General features: G+C 40.6%; 5 protein-coding genes across 9 annotated transcripts; 3 read left to right on the top strand and 2 right to left on the bottom strand.

Moving 5' to 3' along the window:
* The first annotated feature begins 1476 nt into the window (after window positions 1-1476).
* Window positions 1477-2126, top strand: LOC6653049 (thymosin beta). The gene is made up of 3 exons (XM_002075330.4): window positions 1477-1612; window positions 1692-1805; window positions 1873-2126. Exons 1-3 carry the CDS (start codon window positions 1477-1479, stop codon window positions 2010-2012), a joined length of 390 nt encoding a protein of 129 aa, XP_002075366.2. The 3' UTR covers window positions 2013-2126.
* A 698-nt stretch (window positions 2127-2824) lies between these two features.
* Window positions 2825-5431, bottom strand: LOC6653048 (tRNA (cytosine(34)-C(5))-methyltransferase). The gene is made up of 3 exons (XM_002075329.4): window positions 5260-5431; window positions 3356-5189; window positions 2825-3294 (listed from the first exon to the last, which is right to left on the bottom strand). The coding sequence occupies exons 1-3, from the start codon at window positions 5317-5319 to the stop codon at window positions 2960-2962; spliced, it is 2229 nt and encodes a 742-aa protein (XP_002075365.1). The 5' UTR covers window positions 5320-5431; the 3' UTR covers window positions 2825-2959.
* Window positions 5432-5473: 42 nt separating this feature from the next.
* On the top strand, window positions 5474-6179 carry LOC6653047 (augmin complex subunit dgt4). The gene has a single exon (XM_002075328.3). It carries the CDS (start codon window positions 5525-5527, stop codon window positions 6119-6121), a length of 597 nt encoding a protein of 198 aa, XP_002075364.2. The 5' UTR covers window positions 5474-5524; the 3' UTR covers window positions 6122-6179.
* LOC6653046 (histone acetyltransferase Tip60) lies at window positions 6178-8572 on the bottom strand. Its single transcript, XM_023181330.2, has 5 exons — window positions 8398-8572; window positions 8178-8304; window positions 6898-8107; window positions 6584-6796; window positions 6178-6294 (listed from the first exon to the last, which is right to left on the bottom strand). Coding segments are annotated over exons 1-5 (1611 nt in total). The 5' UTR covers window positions 8458-8572; the 3' UTR covers window positions 6178-6293.
* Window positions 8573-8966: 394 nt separating this feature from the next.
* Window positions 8967-18702, top strand: LOC6653045 (pneumococcal serine-rich repeat protein). 5 transcript variants are annotated; one of them, XM_047011500.1, is made up of 8 exons: window positions 8968-9183; window positions 9919-10151; window positions 10259-10882; window positions 12271-12399; window positions 12605-13465; window positions 13826-14503; window positions 14575-18394; window positions 18472-18702. In XM_047011500.1, the coding sequence occupies exons 3-8, from the start codon at window positions 10289-10291 to the stop codon at window positions 18537-18539; spliced, it is 6150 nt and encodes a 2049-aa protein (XP_046867456.1). In that variant the 5' UTR covers window positions 8968-9183; window positions 9919-10151; window positions 10259-10288; the 3' UTR covers window positions 18540-18702. The 5 variants fall into 5 exon arrangements, with proteins under 5 accessions (XP_046867459.1, XP_046867456.1, XP_046867458.1 ...); XM_047011502.1 differs by having other exon boundaries at window positions 9906-10151; window positions 14578-18394; XM_047011499.1 differs by having other exon boundaries at window positions 9906-10151.
* The last annotated feature ends 1482 nt before the right edge of the window (window positions 18703-20184 follow it).

Here is a 20184-nt window from a genome sequence, read left to right as displayed (position 1 = left end):
AAATTTGTTGTTGCCAAATATTTGCACAATTGTGCAAATTTGCAAATTTTATGGATATGTATTTCATGATGAATCAGATCAAATGAAATATACATATAATGATCATTAAAAGTATATATGTATTTGAAAAAGCTGTAAATGCTTTAATCTAGATTAAGAGATGTACATAGATACGAATATATGTACATATATATTGGACAACCGTTATATGGTTTGGTATGATGGTTGGCTTGGCAATTGCTTTTTAAGGTGTCCTAAAACCGCTGGCACTGTCTGGCCCCAAAAACAACTTCAGACTAAGTCTCTCGACGTCATTCGAATATTGTATCTTCGTGATTGGCAGCAATCGAGGCTTGCCCCGAGAGTTTAGCTAAATAACCATTTATGGTCATATTGTGTATGTATAAATATAGATTCATTTGTTGATGAGGTTATTTATTTATTTATTTTTTTTTTGTGTAATTTGTTTTTTTTTTTGGTGCGGTCGCTGCCCTTGTAACGCTTGCAGCTGTGCAACGTCGTTTAGATAGCGAGACAGCTCTTACATATGTACATATGTATGTATGTATGTATGTATGTATGTATGTACATATGTATGTGCATACATTCACCTAATATTGATGACTAAAAAAACAAACAATTTCTTTATGCCTCAGTGGGTAAAATGGTGGTGGTGGTCGTTAACAAAAGTTAATAATTGATTATTATTGGAGGGCGAACATGAAACAAGGCACGCAGTTTATTTTTGCAACTAAAAATAAACGTGATAATATGCAGTTTCAGTGTGAACGCGACACTTTGGAAAAACATTGGCCAACCAAACAGCGGATAACCATTGCTCCGTTATGTTTATCAGACCCCCACACACACACACACTCTCACACGCACGTCCATGGACACATAAGATTCTATTTTCCTCTCCCTCATTGAATTGGAATTTAATCTTGGTCTTTCTTTTATACTCTCTCTTTCCCACTCTTTGCTGATTGTGCGTGTGTGAGTGTGTGTCTGATGACACAAAAGGTTCGCTGAACCCTTTCTTGTTCCTCTGCCGCGTAATGTATTGCGAAGTCCTTTGCTTGAGTCATCCTCATCATTGTCATAATATTTCGTCATCGTCTTGGTCATCGTTATCTTTGTTTTTGTCGTCGTGACTAATATTTAATCGTAATCCAAATCGTAATCATATCGAGAAATCACAATAAAGAAGCCATTGCTGCGGGGCTTCCGCTTTCGATTGATCAAAACTTCCGTTGCTGTGCATTGTGTGAAACAGGGAGAGAAAGTCAACTTTATCACAAAATTGAAACTGTAAATATGTACAAATGTACATATGTATGTATGTTTATGAAAAGCGGATGCGAATACTAGATTATATTATTGACCTTTTGCATAATTTACCTCCCCGAAATGTTAGAATAGTTGAAAGTTAAACCGCTCTGATCACTGATCGATTCGTTTTGTTTTTGCTTTTAGATGGCCGCCCCAGCACCAGCACTCAAGGATTTGCCCAAGGTCGCTGAGAACCTCAAGAGTCAATTGGAAGGTTTTAATACGGAGAAACTGAAGAATGCCAGCACTCAGGAGAAAATTATTTTGCCCACAGCTGAGGGTGAGTCTTAACTTAAACTTAGTCTGCGTATAACTAGTTTACCCAATGTATGTATGTATATATATAATATCTCCATCAGATGTGGCAGCTGAAAAAACCCAAATGTCTATTATTGAGGGTATTACTGCCTTCGATCAAAACAATCTAAAGCATACGGAGACCAATGAGAAGAACCCATTGCCCGATAAGGAAGGTTGGTATTAGCATTTAACTAGCCTCAAAAACACAAAAATAATTTACACTTTCTTTCTTGTTCACAGCAATTGAACAGGAGAAGGAGAAGAATCAATTCATTGCGGGCATTGAGAACTTCGATGCGAAAAAATTGAAGCATACCGAAACCAACGAGAAGAATGTATTGCCCACCAAGGAGGTCATCGAAGCTGAGAAGAAGGCCTAAAGCCAAAATAAGATAAAAACTTAAAAAAAAAAAAAAACAAAGCAAAAAACAAACCAACTACGTCGTCTTGTCGCATCTCTCTCATTCTCCATAAATATATATATAATATGTATACTTTTTTTTTCTTTAGTTTTTCATTGCTAAGAACGTAAAACGAGCAAAAAAAAAAACAAACAAAAAAAACTGCATTGAGCCATCCATCAAGAATATAAACGTTCCACACACACACACACACACACACACACACACACTCACACATACACATCCAAAAAATGTTTAAATTCCATCATGATATTTAATTTCTCAAAAAAGGAAGACCTACACTCTTTCTAACTCTTCATCATTCCTACCAAGAGCAATACAGAAAATCTACTCGATATATATACTTATATGTATATTATTTACTTCAGCAACAAGTTACAATACTTTGATCATCCGAAACATAATAAACAGACATCGCAGCAACGTATTCCGAATGATTGACATTTGTCATTAAAGAAAACTACGAAAGACAAACACACAAAAACGAAAAACACAAAACAAAACAAACAAAAAGAGTATGTGTAATTTTTTAATGAACTTTTTTTTATATACTTTATATATGATATATTTATACTGGGAAAAACAAAAAAAAATTAACATAAATGTAACATTTTTATAACAAACAGAATGGAAAATCTTTCATTTATGTGGTCTGAAGGGGAGATTTGAAAAAAATTCAAGAATATTTACTTCAAGCCAGGTTAAGGAGGCTAATAATTGATGCTCTTAGGAATTAGCGCCATGAAAAGTAGATTGAAATATTAATGAAATTTAAAGTTTTCAAAGGTTTCAGCAAACCCTTTATTTTTACTTAGCATACAAATCGGTGTGTATATATGTATATACATAGATCTTGCACAACTTAAAATGCTAAACGACAAAAGACGTGTGTGTGTGTTTAAACACTAACTCTCTGTATCCATTGGTGTGCTAGGTTTATCCTCGTCCACTTTGTCCACTGCAGCAGATTCACCTGTTTCCTTCGGTTCATCAGCTTGAGCTGTTGCCTTTTCCGCCGTCGCCGACTCCGCTGCTGCTGCTGCTGCAGCTGCGGCTGCCGCCTTTTTGGCCTCCTCATATTTGTTTACCTCAAACTTGGACAAATCAGCACGGAGTAAACGTAATATATGAATTGTCTCGTCCTTATCGACATAGGCGCGTAGACTGGAAGTACCACGCCAGCCGACGACGAACAAAGTGAAGGCCTCGTCCACATATTTCAAGATGCAGCTGCCGACGCCTAAAATAAAAAATGAGTTAATCTACGAAACGGGGGAGGACTGAGTGGGGTTCATATTTACCCAACTCCTTGCAACGCTGTTGCGTTGCTGGTTTCAATTCCAATGTAGACGGCGGCTTGGTGGGATCCGTGCAATTGAGCAATAGAACTAGATCTTCACGTTCGACTTCAATGCGTCGAGTCTGGCCCATAAAGGCATTGGACGTCTGCAGACCCTCCTGGGCCAAACGATATGGATGCACGGTGTGGCGATTTTCGCAGCGCACAAATGTCTTAACTCCCGTGTTGATGATCTTAATGTTGTGTTCATTGTTGACCACCAGATCACGTATGGGCTCAGAGCAATAATATATGTTTTTCTTCTTTTCGGTGAGACAGCGGGTTAGGAGACATGTCTTCTCTAGGGCCTCGTCCAACTGATAAAACTCCTTGATGTTGTCGTAATCGGCATCATTTTGGCCAAAGAAAACGTACGGATCCTCTTTGTAACCATGAAGACGACGACGTTTGCGTTGCGGACCCCAGGGCACGGATTTTGCAGAATCCTCCCCTGTTTCCCCTTCTTTTTGTGATTCGGCGGCAGCGGCAGTGGCATCCTCAACCTTAGACGTTTGCTCAAGTAGAGTCTGTAGATCGTTTTTTTCAAAACTCAGCTGTCGACGCTTCTCAATGACGGCCACAAAGAATCCACCCGTGTCCTGTAAATGTGGCAAGACGCGTAAACATTTCTCCAAGCCCAATTTGGTCAACTCATCGGATGGCAGAGGGAACATGGCGGGGCGAATGATTGTATGCAAATTCTCCGGCACCTCATCAAAGGTGCTAAACACCTGATCCACATCTTTGGTGGCCAATTTCCAATTGGTCATGCCAGGGTTGTATTTAAGGCCGGGCACTAAATGACCGGCATCCACGAGTTCTAATGCACCATCAGAATCTTTAATGATGCGTTGCAGTACAGCTTCATTCTCAATGGGATTTAACGAGCAAGTGGAATAAACAAGACGACCCCCAACCTCCAGCATCTCGGCTCCACGTCGCACAATACGATATTGTATACCATGGAGATTATAGGCCTGAGCCAGATTCCATTTCATCCAGATATCCGGGTTCTTGCGCAAAGTGCCATCGCCGGAACAGGGAACATCGCAAAGGATCTTGTCGAATTTCAATATGCTTTTAGAGCCATCTGGCTGCGTTCTTATCAAATTGGGAAAAACGCTGCTGTCATGATTGGTCACCAGCAGACAGGGTGAGTTTAGTCTTTTGGCCTGATGGACCAACATATAACAGCGATTATTGTCCACATCATTTGCTAGCACGAATCCCGGTGGGATTCTGTGATCCTCTGGAGCTGCATGCAAAGCTTCTATCAGCTGAGCAGTTTTTGAACCCGGAGCTGCACACATATCCAAAACTTTATCCGTTGGCTTTACATCCAGTACGATGGGCGGTATCATTGACACTGCCTCCTGGCGACTTATACTGCCGGCTGTTGTCTCAACTATCAGGAAATTGTGGAGCCTGAAGAGGGGTTCGGAACGACGAATATCCTTGCGAGTCAAATGCAGTTGATAAGCCATGCCATTGGGATACCATGGCAGGCACAAAGGACGCTCCACTTGCTCCGGCAACTTCTGGTGCAGTTCAGCCACAGCGCGGACATATTCCGAAAACATTTCAGTCTCAATGATCTTCAACAATGCCTTGGCCTCATCCTTGAAACCGGTCACTCGAAATGTAGTGGGCAAATTGTCACGTATGCAAGCCAGAAACTGAGTCCATTCATCCTCGGTGGCGCATATTTTTTGTAGATTATAATACTTGATAAAAAAAGGATTATCACGCTTAATCTCTTCATATGGTTGAGACCGGCGATCCGGACGCTCGTAGCCCTACAAAGAAACAATTCCAAGAAAAAGAAGGATTATCATTAAGAATTTAAATTTTTGGTGCCTAATTTACATTTTCACGTTTTTGACGTTTTCGAGCTGCAAACGGATTCTGCTTCTTGCCGCGCGCCATTGAGCAAAATAATCTTTTAGTTAATTGCAAAATATTTAACGTTTATTAAACCAAGTTTCTTCTGCTGCTGGGCGCCACACGTGTGTTTACCCTTGGTCTGGTCGCACTAAATCTTATGGGAAAAATTATGGTGTTGTTCAACACTAGCAACGATACCGATTACTTTACTTGGCATTTAAATTTTGTGTAATTGTATATTTTTTTAATGCAAAAAGAAATGGATAACACTACGTCTACCACACTGCAAAACAGCACGATATGCGTTTTAAGTCCGGATACAACAGACACAACTATAGAGGACTTGTTCCAATTGGGGGCCATGCGACGCTACAGTGAGGACCTTAAGAACACCCAACGTCAAGTGGAAGAGCACGCGCGCCTTTGGGCGGACACAAAATTGGAATATCTGGATACTTATAAGCAGTTGTGTGATATCATGAAACAGGTGGCCTTGCGGGAAATATTGGACACCATGTTCAGCCCGATGGATATAAATAATACAGAAGAGATTGTTGCAAATACGACTCCCATGCGATCTTTCCTTACCAGCGACAAGCGACCTATGCAAGTGGCTGATTTGGTTCTACAAGTGACTCAAGATGAACTAAAGTTTAGACACAATCCACGCCATAAGTTGGACAAGCAACAGCGAGTTTTTGCAGAAAATCACGAGGCCCGTAAATCAATTGCCGAAATGATGGAAAATATGAAGAAATTGATAGAGACATTAATCCAGCAGGTCATGGATCAATCGGTTGTTGAACTGTCTCAAATGACTGCACCAAGGAGAGAAAACAATTAACTCTTCACTTCCGTATCATATAATACATATACATACATGTTTATTTATAAATTATCATTAAATTTACAACAATTTTGCTTTAGTTTTATTTAATTTAATTTACAAATCTTGGCCAAGACTTGGAGCGAAAGCAGGCAGGCGGCAGCAGGCGATAGCAGTAGCGCAGCGGCATTCTACAAAAGATTCACATATTGTTGATTAGTAGGTTTAGTGGGCAAGGATAGAAAAGATTATTGAAATAAAATTGCTGATCCTAAAAACACACCCATTCGGGTAAAACATTCATGTTATCATGGTTATCTTGGAACTATCCCAAGACGATCACTATTGAAGACAATTCAAGTTTTTCAAAGTTGGTCAAAATAAGCAACAAATTGAGGTTCAACATTGGCTACACAACATTGGGTTAACATTTAAATAATTTGCTGAGCTTAGGGAGAGCATATAAGAAGTTGTTATTACCACTTGGATCGCTTCGACCAATCTTTGGGAGTCCAATGCAGACACTTGGAGTCAATGCGTATTTTACGTTTCTCCATTGCTCGACGATGCTGTTCTATGGTATCACGATTAATGCAAACTATATACTGGCCCTTATAATAGTTGATCAAGTTAAGATTCTGTAGAGTAGAAATAACATCCTCTTTTTTGATTGAAGTACATTCGCAGATATCACTAAAGAGAGAGAGGGAGAGAGAGATAGAGTGATATATAAATAATGAAAATGAGCGAGAGGGAAAGTAGAGAATCCCTCTTTTAAAATGTTTTCCACTCACTTGATCGTTATAGTCGGCTTCTCTCCATCCGTATTTGGATTTTGGCTAATGAAAATCTCCAATATGGTTTGGGCCCAATATGAGCGATAGGAGAGTAAACCCAAATCGGATAATGGCTTCTCCGGTGAACCAGTTTTACCCTCAAATTTGGATAACTCATAGCTAAACTCGATTAGAAGCTTACCATAGCCCTTCCTTTGATAGGGTGGCATGGTTAAAATACAGGCCACATTGTAATCCTCAGTGCTCTCTTTCTCTTTTGAAAAGTAGCCAACAATGTGAAATCCACGCGAATCAAATTCGGTCATAACATAAAATAAAAACGGATCTGTGTCGTAGTAGAGCGTCTTGTGATCGAGAAACAGTTTAGCCAGCAGGCAAAGATTCTGTGCGTACACCTTGTTTTTTCTTCCATCAATCTCGAAGAAGGAAATGGTGTGTTTGCGGTAAATTTCATTGCCTGGCGGATGACGAAGATTACATTTGGAGAGATGACGCTCCAGACATTTGCGGCTCTTGCGATATTTTAAGCAAAACTCGCATATGTAGATGCAGGACATTTGGCACAGCTCTTGAGGATACGGTGAAAAATACCAAGGTTTAATGCGATGCCTACCCAGCTCAATCATTTCCACATTCTTCATGCGCGTTACAACATCATCCTGATGGGTAACCATGCTGCCCGATTGTCTGGGAGTGGGAATTTTTCCATCCTGTGAGCCATCGCCATCATTATCGCCATTGGGTGTGGCTACGACAGCAACTGCGGCTGCAGCGGCAGCTGCTACATTGACAGAAGCAACAGAGGTTGGTATGTTACTAGTTACTAGGCTATCGCCAGTAACATGCATATGAGCAGCGGCAGCGGTATTTAATGGCGTGTGCACATTTTGTTGCAAATGATGAGCAGAGGCACTGCCACCATGAACTTTCCTTTTGCGATTGATACGTTTCTGTAGGGCAGCAGCCAGAACATTATTACCATTAACCAGTTCGCTGCCGCTCGGAGTAGGGGGCGCCGTAGAAACACCACCGATACTCGAATGCTGAGGTGATGTGGGTCGGGATGCACTCCCGGCAAGTGAATGGTGTCGTTGGGGCGTAGTTACTCCTGTGCTGGTTCCAGTTTGAGAGCCATCCCGTCGTGGAAACTGCACTTTCCGAGTGTATAAATCTTCCTCGTTGACCCATTCGTCCAATCGTTTATTGACTTTCAAAACGCAGTGGTGGCAATTACGTTTTATTGTTCAAACAATTGGTGGAATTGGTTTAATACTTACAGTCTACATAGTGGACATAGAATTGACGACGACCATCCAGCTCCTTAATGCTAACAATCTCTGCTAGGGGCCAATCATCTGTCTTGTGCATGCGCACGGGCAGGCGACAGCCCTCCGTCAAAGCAGCCTAAAAGGGCCAACAGCAGAGAATGATTCCACCAAAGTCCAAATTAAATGTTTATGAATGGGATTGAGATAAGAGTTTCAATATTGCACTTACCGTCGATTCGCAAATGGAAGCCACATCGTCGTCAAACTCATACTTGTGGTTAATTTTCATTTGTTTCTACTTTGTTGTTGTAACAGCTAACAAACAAATCAATTTGTTATTGAATTTAACAAAACACGATTTGGTATATGGTCACACCATTTAGCGCATTAACCATTTTGCGATAAACTCTTTTTAGAGATGAGCGATATATTTTCCAAGCACATCTTGGCGCGTAATATTTGTATAATGAAATTTGTCAAAAAGGGAAGAATAAAAGTACAGGTGAGGTCATATAAACATTCTTTTCTGTTCTATTCTATTATGTCAATCCGTTAGTTCAGTGGCCGTTATGTTTTAATAAATTGAAAAATTTGTGTTAAGAACAATTTTTGGTTTTTAGCTTTTTGAAATCAATAATCTTGCTAAATCATATATAAAGAAACTATAACTAGTAGCTTTGTCCACTCAAATATCTATTCAAGTTTTTTATTGTTTTATTGATATATTCGTGACATCATCGCAGAAGATGTCACAAGCGAAATATTGGCCATCTCTATTGATAACCAGTGTTAGTAAACCGCGACAACAATAATTCCAAGCAGAGTTCTTTTCTTGAATTTTTTTCATGTGCTGTGCAAAAATATAACAAAACTTGCTAAATATTCAACGCAATGAACAATTTAATTTTCATTAAACAAGCATACACCATGTGCAACTTATTAATATTAACTTCACCTACACATCAAGTGTAAGAGAAGATCCGAGTCAAATCACTGTGCGAGGAATTTAAGTTCTGTGAGTAGTGTGTGCGTCTATAGGTGTATATGTCGTGTCGTGTATGTGTGTGTGTGTGAGTGTAGGGCTAATACAGCTGCGTATGTATTACCGAAAATAACAAATGTGTTCGACAGTAGCAACAACAAAAATTCAATTACCAAACGAGAATCACTACGAAAAACTGCATAGTAAGCATCTGTATATGTATGTTTACAAAAATGAATGACATACGGCCTATACATATGTATACATACATACAATATTAAAAAAAAAAACGTATTGCTAAAAAAAAAACTGTGTGGCAAAATGACGTGTTTTGCTCTAGTGTTGCCACTGACAACTGTCAACAGGGATGCCAATTAGTTTATAAACTTAATAAACACATGCAACAATTTATAAACAATTGTCTTTGCAAATGCAAATTTCAAGTCATGATGAAAATATTCTTAAATTTTTTTTTTTATTAATTTGGCTGAGGTTGGCTCCCGGACATTGTGTTTTTTTTGTTGATTTTTCATTGGAATCGGTAGACCCTTTACCCTCTCCTCATATATTTGTGCATTTTTCAACACTGTGCAGCTTGCAAAAATCTTTTTAACGAAATGTCAAGCTAAAAGTAAAGGCAAATGAAAAACAATCACAGACATTCGGCTAATTATGTATATTAATGAATTGGCAGACAAACCAGCACAATTGTAGCTGGCAAAACAATTGTAATTAAATTAGTTTGCTTATTGTAGATTTCAATTTTAGTCCAAACAACGTCAACTGGCTAAAATCATCAATTTTGGGAAGGACAACTATAGACAAGGAGACGACGACAACTGCCATAATTAAATACATTGACAACTAGCAACAGCGGAGGCAATTGCAGCTGTTACGTTCGTAGCCAGGCCCCCAGGCCCGGGACCAGGCGGCCGCCTGTCTCCCCAAAAATTGACACCACCGGCAAAGAAAAAACAAAAAGAAAAAAAAAAAGGTTTTAAGTAAGTTAATCCGATGGGTCATCGACTACCTGTGATTTCTTATATTCATGCATTTACTAACATCTGCATTTATGTTGTGTGTGCTTTGTTCTTTAAATATGTTTTAGCTTTTAATCAACAAACACGAAAATAAAAAGATGAACAACAATGAACAAATTGATAGGCCGCCAATCATCACAGAAGACACATCAGAAGCAGCTGCAGCAGCATCAACGACTGGAGGATCAGCAGGAGCAGCAGCATTGGCGAATGCATCTGGAGGGGATCGGGAGCGATTCCCATCACCCATTGTCTCAATCGCCGCTGGCGTAATGAATGAGAGCACTACGACCACAACATCGACAAAAACAACACCAACTCCCTATTCAAACGACCAGATGCACACAATGATGTCGCATGCAGCCGAGACGCAGTCGAAACTGAAACAGATTCAGCAAGAGACCAAGCTATCATCAACATCATCCTCATCACTATCATCTACATGCAAATTAGATGACTATACCAAATCTCATGATCCCCCCTCGCCTTTTATATTTGTTGCAACAAATAATAATTCAGCAACTTCTTCGTCTTCGACGTCTTCTGCTGCTGCTGCTTCGTCTGCTCCTGCTGCTGCCGTGCACAATTTTAAATTGTCCCCGCCATTGGCTACCCATACAAGCGGTGGAGCAACAGCCAAAGGTAAAACCCAAGATGACCAAAATGTCGGCAAGCGCCAGAAGAAAAAAAAGGTAAGCTATTCTGAATAATAAGTATTCAATGTGAGGGGTTGAGCCAAAAATTAACTTATCTTTATACGTACATAACGATAAATGTATTCCCAAGATAAATAGTATCTATTTTAGTTTAATTTTTGTTCTTAATTTTGGTTTCTTTTTTGCGGTTTTGTGTTTTATTTATCAGTTGAATTTATATCAGCACTTCTACACAATTCTAAAAACTAATCAAGACTATTTAAACTATCTAAAATATGTTGTATTTTAACCGAGTAGTTATTTCACAGAAACACTTGTACAATAAAAAGATTCGAGGGTATGCAAAGTATATCCATAAATTGGATACCAAATGTAACCGAATCAATATCAAAATACTTATCGAAAACAAACAGTTTGAACTCTTATCCGAAGCATAGTAAGCGTCTTCTTGTTGTTGTATTGGATCGAAGATCTGATTTCAAAAATGTTTATTGAAATATTTCATATGTATGTATGTATGTAAATAAATCTATCAGTTTGAAGTAATGCAATTCCAGTTGAAAGTTTTGATAAAATGTACATATGTATGTGCATACATATGTACATAGGTACTTATATATGTACATATATGTGTACATATATGTAAATATATAAAGCAGACATGGTATCAGATAAAATTACTTTATTTGCAAGTGTTTGTACTTTAATTGTTTGATTTATTTGTACATATGTACATATGTATGTACACACATGTACCTATATACATGCATACATGCATAGAATCTCCTATGCAAAAACTCTACATAATCAAAAGAATCGGGACTCGATTACTCAAACGCAAAGCGGAACAAAAAATAAATGTTAAAACGAGATAGCTACTGTAGTTATGCTTTTCGATATTTTTACGCAATATTGGCATTTCACTTGCACTCTGGCATGGCAAAATGTACCGTTATTCCTATCATATTACATACGCATATGTGGATAAGTATGTGTGAGAGAGAGTGCATGTGTGTGTAAGCTCGAAAGGCGCAAAGAAGACGGAAAGAGAAGCTACAATACATTCGCGAGTTGGATATCGAATCGAGCACAAAACATTTCGTTAATTCGGGAAAATTGTACAAATTTTAATATTTTATTTTCTCTAATCTTACTAAATTGTTGATGAAATTGAATTGAATTTCGGTGCATGTGCGAAAGGAAGAAATTAAGGCCCACTCCATAAAAATTCATTTCGGCATCTTTATTTTGAATAGTTCTTTCTTTTTTTTTTCTCTTGTGAGGTTAAGCACGAATTTTATTCTGTGTGTTGCGCTTGCGTCTGGTGTGTTATTTAAAATTTCTTTAATTTTACTTGTTTTTGGCCACCTGGCGTCACGCTGTCCACTTGGTTATATACATATACATATATATGCCAATTGCAGACAAAATACGATTCCTGGGAGGACAGCGAGATCAATGATCTCGACGATGCGTCATTGAAGAAGCTTCTCGAGGAGGCCTATTGGTATCGCAATCCTGGCGATAGAAAAAACAAGAGCGAACGCTTTTTGGTAAGTAACAAAAATGCATCAAGAGGTGCCTATGTACCCTATAAGTCCGTCTGTCCGAATCAATCCAAATAAAAAAAAAAGGATATCTAATGAGTTCCAATTTGCACATGTATGTTTGATCCTATTATGTTGTATGTAAACTTATATTTTAATAAATCAAAGTGTAATTTTTATGTGTCTTTGTTTGGTTTTCTTGTATTATCAGCAAATGCTTAAAAAGGCTGAGTACGACGAGGAGAACTCGTATCGTGCCATCAAAACCTGCCTCACCCGCAACACAAACTCATCGTCCACCGCCGCAGCCGCAGCAGCTGTCGCTGTCGCCTCTTCCTCTTTTGTCTCATCAGCAGCAACATCAGTAGGATCGTCCAACAGTGCTGCTGGTAGTTTTGGCTATCATACCAATCACCGATCGTCTGGCTCGCATCGCCATAAACAGGGCGGATCATTGCAGGATCTAGTCGAAGCAACACATCGTAGTGAATTGGCCACCACCTCATCTCAGGTGGCGGTAGCAGCTGCGGTAGCAGCGGCAGCGGTGGCCAATCATTGTTTCAACTGTGATTATCAGCTAAGTGGAGGGCGTAACTCGATGAATCGTCGTCAACATCAGCAGCAGCAGCACAACCAAAATTCATCGTCCATCAACTCCCAACTACCCAACTCCTTATCCACCGCCTCCTCCTCTTCTTCTGCCTCGAAAAGGATTAATAAAAATTCAACTGTTTCGGCGCGACAACGTGAAGGTGGTAGCCTGCCCAGCAGTGTAAATCAATTTGAATCAGCGGTCATTATGGATCCAGCCAAACTGAAACATATTTTGGGCAGCAGCAGCAGCGGAGGTGTCGGCGGAGAGGTAACACCCACCACATCAACATCGGCTGGAACGGGCAGTTGCCTAAGTCTACCCGAAACCGAAGCCGCAACACAATTCGATATGGACGATGAGGCGATAATGGACTCTGGTTCCGCCACTAGTACCCAACAAGATAGCTTTATGAATCGATGGGATATTAGTGCGGACACTAAACTCTGGAATATAGCGAACGGTCCTGATTTGGAGACGGTATGGGATCACACAAAAAAAAAAAAAATGGCTTCTTGCCAATTCCATATTGGGTTAATAAGCTCACACACATTACTTTGATTCCATTGCACAGTTCATTCGTCTAAACTTAACCGATCATTCACACATCTCATTTCAAGGTCCATGTATGGTAGCCTTCTATTTTGTTCCTCTAAAATTATAGTCTTGAAATTCGTTTTAGTTGAAACAATATTTCATATCGGGATGGGTATTGTCATTTCTATGCTATAAGCAGATCATATCAAAATCAATTTAAATCACAATTGATTATTGTGTTCTTGGATTAGTGGAAAAATGATTTTAAATTTCTTCTATTCGAATTCTTTTTCTTCGTTTCAGTTGGAGGAATTGCGCGAGATACGCAAGACGAAGAAAGTAAATCCTGCTTCAGCGGCAGGGTCATCATTTAACACGCACTCCATGACCCTTTTGGGTGCCAAAATCCTTGAAGGTCTTCAGCAGCAAAAGCAGCAGCAGGAACAACAGCAGCAACAACAACAACAACAAAATCAACAGATGCATTCATCCAACGAGTCTTCTAAGGATGCATCAACAGTTAAAGAGTTCCTAATTGATGATGCTTTGCAATTTTCCGTCTTGGAGCTATCTGCCAAGAATCAAGAAATGCAGCAGCAGCAACAACAGCAACAACAACAACAACAGTATCCGGCTGTGCCGGCTAATGTTAGCGGAGGAGCTGCTCCATGCGTGCCATATCCCCAGACAGCGGATGATCAAAAGCTCAGATTGGATACTGGCTATGTATCGCTCAATGATAATTATACAGCATGCTCTTCGGTCTATGGTGTTAGCACCACAGATGGCGACAGCAACAAGACGGGGTCATCAGGCGGTGCATCATCATCATTCACCAGCAGCACCACCACAACAGTCAATGGTGGTGGTGGAGTAGCACCTGGTACTGCCCCAAAAGGGGCAGTGGAGGATATACGCGCATCAAAAATTGGACGCATGTTAAGTGGAGGGTCAGCAGCAGCTGCAGCCAAGAGTGGATCGGTAAGAAAAATGGTATTTTTTTTCTAAGCCGCCAGTAATAATAATATCGCACTCTCTGCTCTTATTTTTAGCAGCGTCAATTTGATGAGAACGGCAATGCCTTGAGTGATGGCTATGGCGGTGGTGCCGGCAGCGGAACAGGAAATGGTGTCGCCGCATCAACCAATGGCAACTCGAATCAGTTTACTGCCTTAATCACAACCACAGTGGGTGGAGGAGCCGCCGGCGGGACAGCAGCAGCTAATTCCGGTTCTTTGGCCGGCTCAGCTACTGCTTCTGCCGTAGCGGCTGCTCATCCACCATCATCGTCCTCTACTCAGCGACAGAATAGTGTCTCCACTTTATTATCCACCGGCACCAATACGACAACAACAGCGATGGCAGCTGCTGCTGTGGCTGCCTCCATTAATAGTCAACTGGGCGGCGCTGTACCCACTCAAACCAGTGGCACTGCAAACATAAATGCCACCAATACCACCATTACTACCACTAAGTTAAAGTCCAAAAAGAAGTCGCAACAAGAGCGTAATACCATACAGTATTTGGTGGATACGCAAACTATTGCCGGCTGCCGGGGTGCGGATCCTGTCGAGCAGCTACTGAAGTATATTGAGAACGATGAGAAGAACAATAGCGCTGGGCAAAAGAAGAAGGAACGCAAGAAACAAAGCAAGCTGAAGAAGAGCAATTCGCTGGAGGAGTTGCGAAGTTGCTCCAAAATGGAGGTCGATGACCTTAACAAATATCAGGCGGCCACCACGGACATGATGCGCCAAAAGAAGACCGGAAGCGGTTCAACGGCCTCAGGGCCCTCAGCCACTGACGCTTCGAAACATAATTCGTCATCTGTAGCTGATATCAATAAGAACTGCAACAAGGAGCAGCAAGGAGTGCAACCTCAGCAGCAGCAGACGGTAGTGGCCAGTGCAACGGTCCAAGTGCGGGCACAGCCACGTAAAAGTGAGCGTCGCTCCTGGGGCACCGAGGAGCTGCAATATTTGGGTGATCAGCAGCAAAAGGAGCAGCAAACTCAAATGGATTGGCCATCGCCTTTACCCAAAATGTCCACATTGGAATTCCCAGCACTGGCTGGCATGTCCGAAATGGATGCTTTGAATACTGTGTTGTCGGAGACAGCGGAATTCCATGTGGTCACCAAAAAGAAGAAACCAAAGAAGCAACGCGCCGTCACCATGGACGATGCTACTGTGGGGGCTGCCCATCATACAGGCGGCAATCTGCAGCGCATGCAACCGATCACCAAATCGGCCTCATCCAACATGATGTCTCATCGTGTCCAGCAGCAGCAGCATTATGCCAATCATTATGGCAATCAACAGTTGCCGCCTCCACACAGCAAAATGGAGAGACAGTTTGTGGAGAAACATCAATCCACATCGACAGGGTCGTCGCACATCTCTGCTGGCAGTGTGCATGCGCATGGCCAGGGGAGTCAATCGACGTCGACGACAAGTAATAGCTCGGGTCACCAAGATAGCTCTAGACGTAAGTCCACATCATCGATGCCGCCCTCGGAAAAATCCGATTCCAGTGATCTCGATTCGGTCCATTCACTACCGATTCAGACGGGCAAGAAGAAGAGCAGCCGGGTAAACTCTGGCAGCAGTAGCTCCTCTTCTTCAACATCCGCTCAGGCGGCTGGTCAACGTCAATCCAAGCAAAACAATAATAATTACAATTCGCCACCAGCTGCCATTTCCTATGCTGATATTGCCCGCAAGAGGCTGGAGGCAGCCCTAAATAGTGGTGGTGGCACCACCAGCAACTCTGAATCCTCGCCACCCGATCTATTTAATAGTGGTAGTGGTGTCGGTGGTGGTAGTGGCAAGTCATCGTCCACGAAGCAAGCCAAAACGAAACCAGATTTTCCTGAACTGCCTGGAGCTGCAGCTAATACGTTAAATTTAACAACGGGTTTGCCAACGCCGGCAGGAATAGGGATGGGGACGACCGGGGGAGGACCAGCAGCAGCAGCAGCTACACATATTCCACCCAGTTCTACGTCGGTCACTTCGTCAGCATCCATAAGCTATTCGCAGAGTTTGAATGCAACACCCGCAAGTAGCACCAGTGATGTTGAGATGGCATCACCGGAATTGCTCCCGACAGCAGCAGCAGCTATAGGTAGCATGTCATTCTCATCTACGTCAGCATCAGCATTATCGTCATCATCATCGTATTCATCTCCGCCAGCTTTACAAAAGTCAAAGAGTGTGGAAAATGAGGTCAGCTATTCTTTTAATAGCACCAATTTGGATCAACAATATCCAGCTCTAGAGATGACGGTGAAGCGTCATAGCACAACTAATGTGGCCATGGCCAGCAGTAGCATCAACAACAACACTACCACCACCACCATCACCACCACCACCACCACCAACAACAACAACAATAATTCCTTTTCATCCTCTGCTTCCTCGTCGTCATCATATAATTTTGCCGCTGCAGCCAAGCAGCAAGCGGCCGATAAATCTACCTCAGCCAAGCTTAAGGCCAAGCCCAAGGAGAAGACATCCAGCATGAACCATAGCAGCAGCAAGCCTAGTCAAGAGGATGCGTCGTCATCTGTCACATTGTCGTCAGCCTCGTCGCCGTCGCCGTCCCCGTCCGCGTCAACCTCATCGTCGTCCCCAACCTCTTCATCATGTTCGCCGGTTGCAGCTACTCTGAAAACAACAGCAGCCACCCAGACTGATCGCACCAAGAAGATCAGCGGAAAGTTTGGTGGCGCAGCAGTCGCAGGCTCCGGATCAGGAGGCACAGCCTCGGGGGGATTGGCTGGTAGTTCCTCAATAACACCAAGTGGTGGTAGTAGTAGTGTAGCTGGTCGCCCTGCAGTTATTATACTCAACGATAGAGATGATAGAGATGCGACCCACAATGAGTTCATTTTTGGCGACTTTAATGAAGATGAGCTGAAAATGTTCAATGATCATGAGAATACTGAGGAATCCTCCAATTCGAATCAGGAAAACACAAGAAATAAACTTATTAGGGGTGGGGAGGAGCAATCGGATGTGGTTGCTGCCGATGAGGATGAGGATGAGACAGAGAGCAAAGAGCACTCGGCGAAATTGGGAAAGGAATCTTCAACAGATCTAAGCAGCGATCAATTGGTCCTAAATGATTCGGGTGCAGCTTCCGATGCGGTAAACATGAGCTCCACTCTGGACATGCTTTCGATCTCAGTTGAGGCTGTGCAGTCATCGCCAAATGCCGCCAACGCAGCTGCCATTACAAACAACAACTCATCAACATTGTCCTCGAACACCTCGAACTCGTCGTCATCAGCCTCGATATCATCCTCTGCCTCCGCCAGAGGAGCTGGCGGTGATCGCACCATTGCCGGCGGCGCAAGTGGAGGAGGAGGCGGCATTTCATCATTGGCCAACCAGTCCAATGATAGCGGCATCATTGCCAACACTTCGGTCAATAATTTCATTAGCAAGGCATCTAGCAGTGATGTCCTTGTGTCCATGCAGCAACTGGAAACCTGCAATGATATTGAAGCGGCCATAATAGCCGCTGCTCGAGCTGCAGCCGCTGCCGCCAAACGCTCCACTAGCTGCAGTCGCAGCAATTCCCAGGAGCCAGGAGAATTCCTTCTGCCGGCCAAAACTGTCAACAAGTCGTCCGCCACTGCCAACAAGACAACTCTGCCCGTTTATATGGCCTACCAAGATGGCGATGACGATGATGAGACTTTGCACGAATTGAGCTTCATGCCAGATCTCAATAAAATGGAGCTAGGTGCTGCCACAGCTACATCTCTGCCGGATGAGGAGCATTTGCCGCCACCGCCCGTAGCATTAGCACGACAGAGTGGGGTTCTGAACAATACGGATCTGATAGTTGACTATATTGCCAGCAGTAAGCATCATAAATATCATTAGTTAAGCAATATTCATTCAACTAAATCTTCAAATTGTTTTTATTTCTTTCTTTAGCCTGGAATGCCATAGTCAAAAGCAAATATGTGACCTTTTACAGTGAGGAGCCAGAGCCAGAGTCTTAGAAGGCATCAGGAGGATCTACGATCTGCCATCACCACCGCTCCTCCGCCTCACTAAACAACATCCAATTCTAATCCCAGAAATCCAACATTAAACGCCAATCAAAAAAGTTCACTTATCTTATTTTCTTGTGTTGCATGAAATTTTACTATATTTTTTATCACACACTATTGTTTTTTTTTTTTGTTTTTTTTTTTTAATTTAATTTTGAAAAGAGGAAACAAAAACAAAGGAAAAAAATCTCTTTCATTAAATTTTCCTACATATGAATGTATGTTTCTATATACATATACATATGTTTAAAAACTATTATATTAGATTTCCGTTGTGCTGGTCATCAGTATAATTGATAATGCCAATACGCTTTTATGCTATAAATTATATATACATAGAAGAGGAAAGCGATTCGAGATTGTCAATAAATGATTATCAATAAAAAAGTGGAACTAAACTAAAAACTAAACTATATACTATATACTATCTATAACTAAAATAAAACTAAACATAAGCCAAAAAGGCAAATGTATAAAAAAAAGAAAACAAGTTGTTAAGGATTTTATGAAACGCGATAAAAAGGAAAAGGAAAAAAAAGAACAATACTAAACTGAAAATGCTAGTTTTAAAACTGCCCTTCAGGTAAAAAGGATATTTCCAAAAAACAAATGAAATCATAAGATATATATATATATATATATATGTGCATATATATATATGTATATGTGCATATATATATATGTATATGTGCATATATATATATGTATATGTGCATATATATATATGTATATTATTAATTAAATTTGGCCCCTCATCAAGTCTCAGTTGTATGTTTTTTTCCTGTTGTTGTTGTTGTTGTTAAACACAACGTTTTATTATATTATTCTTTATAACTTATGATTATTGATAAAGATATATATATATATACATATATTTTTTGTTTGTTCTTCATAAGTTTAGTATATAGTCAACATCCTCGAACTAATAATTTGAAAATTCAAAATGAAGAGAGAGAAATCAGAGCATTAATCCCGATTCAAACAAAAAAGAAAACAAAACGAAAACCGAAAACAAGAAAAACTGATTTTTAGAGAAATGTCGTATGTACATATAAAAGACGATTTAAATCAAAATCGAAATGAAACCAACAAAAACAAACACTTGATACATTTTGCGTTTAACACTTTGATATATGTAAAAAAAAAAGAAATATATATATATATATATATATATATATATATATATATAGAATTATAGTACTTTATAAGAGATCGATGTATGTGTAGCTTATAAGGCCATCAGCCATAAATATGCCTAATAAGAATGAGGATGAGAGGGAGCAGCCACAGCAGCAGTAAGAGTAACGAAAAAGCCGCCGTTTAAACCGATAATATGTATCTATATATATATATATATATATATATATATATATATATATATAGAACAACAGTAGCTGAAAAGAAACTGAAACTTAAGTCAACTCGTAGCGTAGCATCATAAAAAAAAACAAAAAAGTAAACCGCAAGACAACTAAAATCCTTCTACACACACCTACACACGACTTGCATACATATATACATAGACATATAAAATAAAACAAAAAGATAATGCTATCTATTACTATACTGTATAATTTTTGATTTGATTTATTTC

Source organism: Drosophila willistoni (assembly GCF_018902025.1).
Source record: "Drosophila willistoni isolate 14030-0811.24 chromosome XL unlocalized genomic scaffold, UCI_dwil_1.1 Seg142, whole genome shotgun sequence".
In the NCBI taxonomy this organism is placed as follows: Eukaryota; Metazoa; Arthropoda; class Insecta; order Diptera; family Drosophilidae; genus Drosophila; species Drosophila willistoni.
The sequence above is the reverse complement of the archived record's forward strand: the minus strand, read 5'-3'. Positions and strand labels throughout refer to the sequence as shown.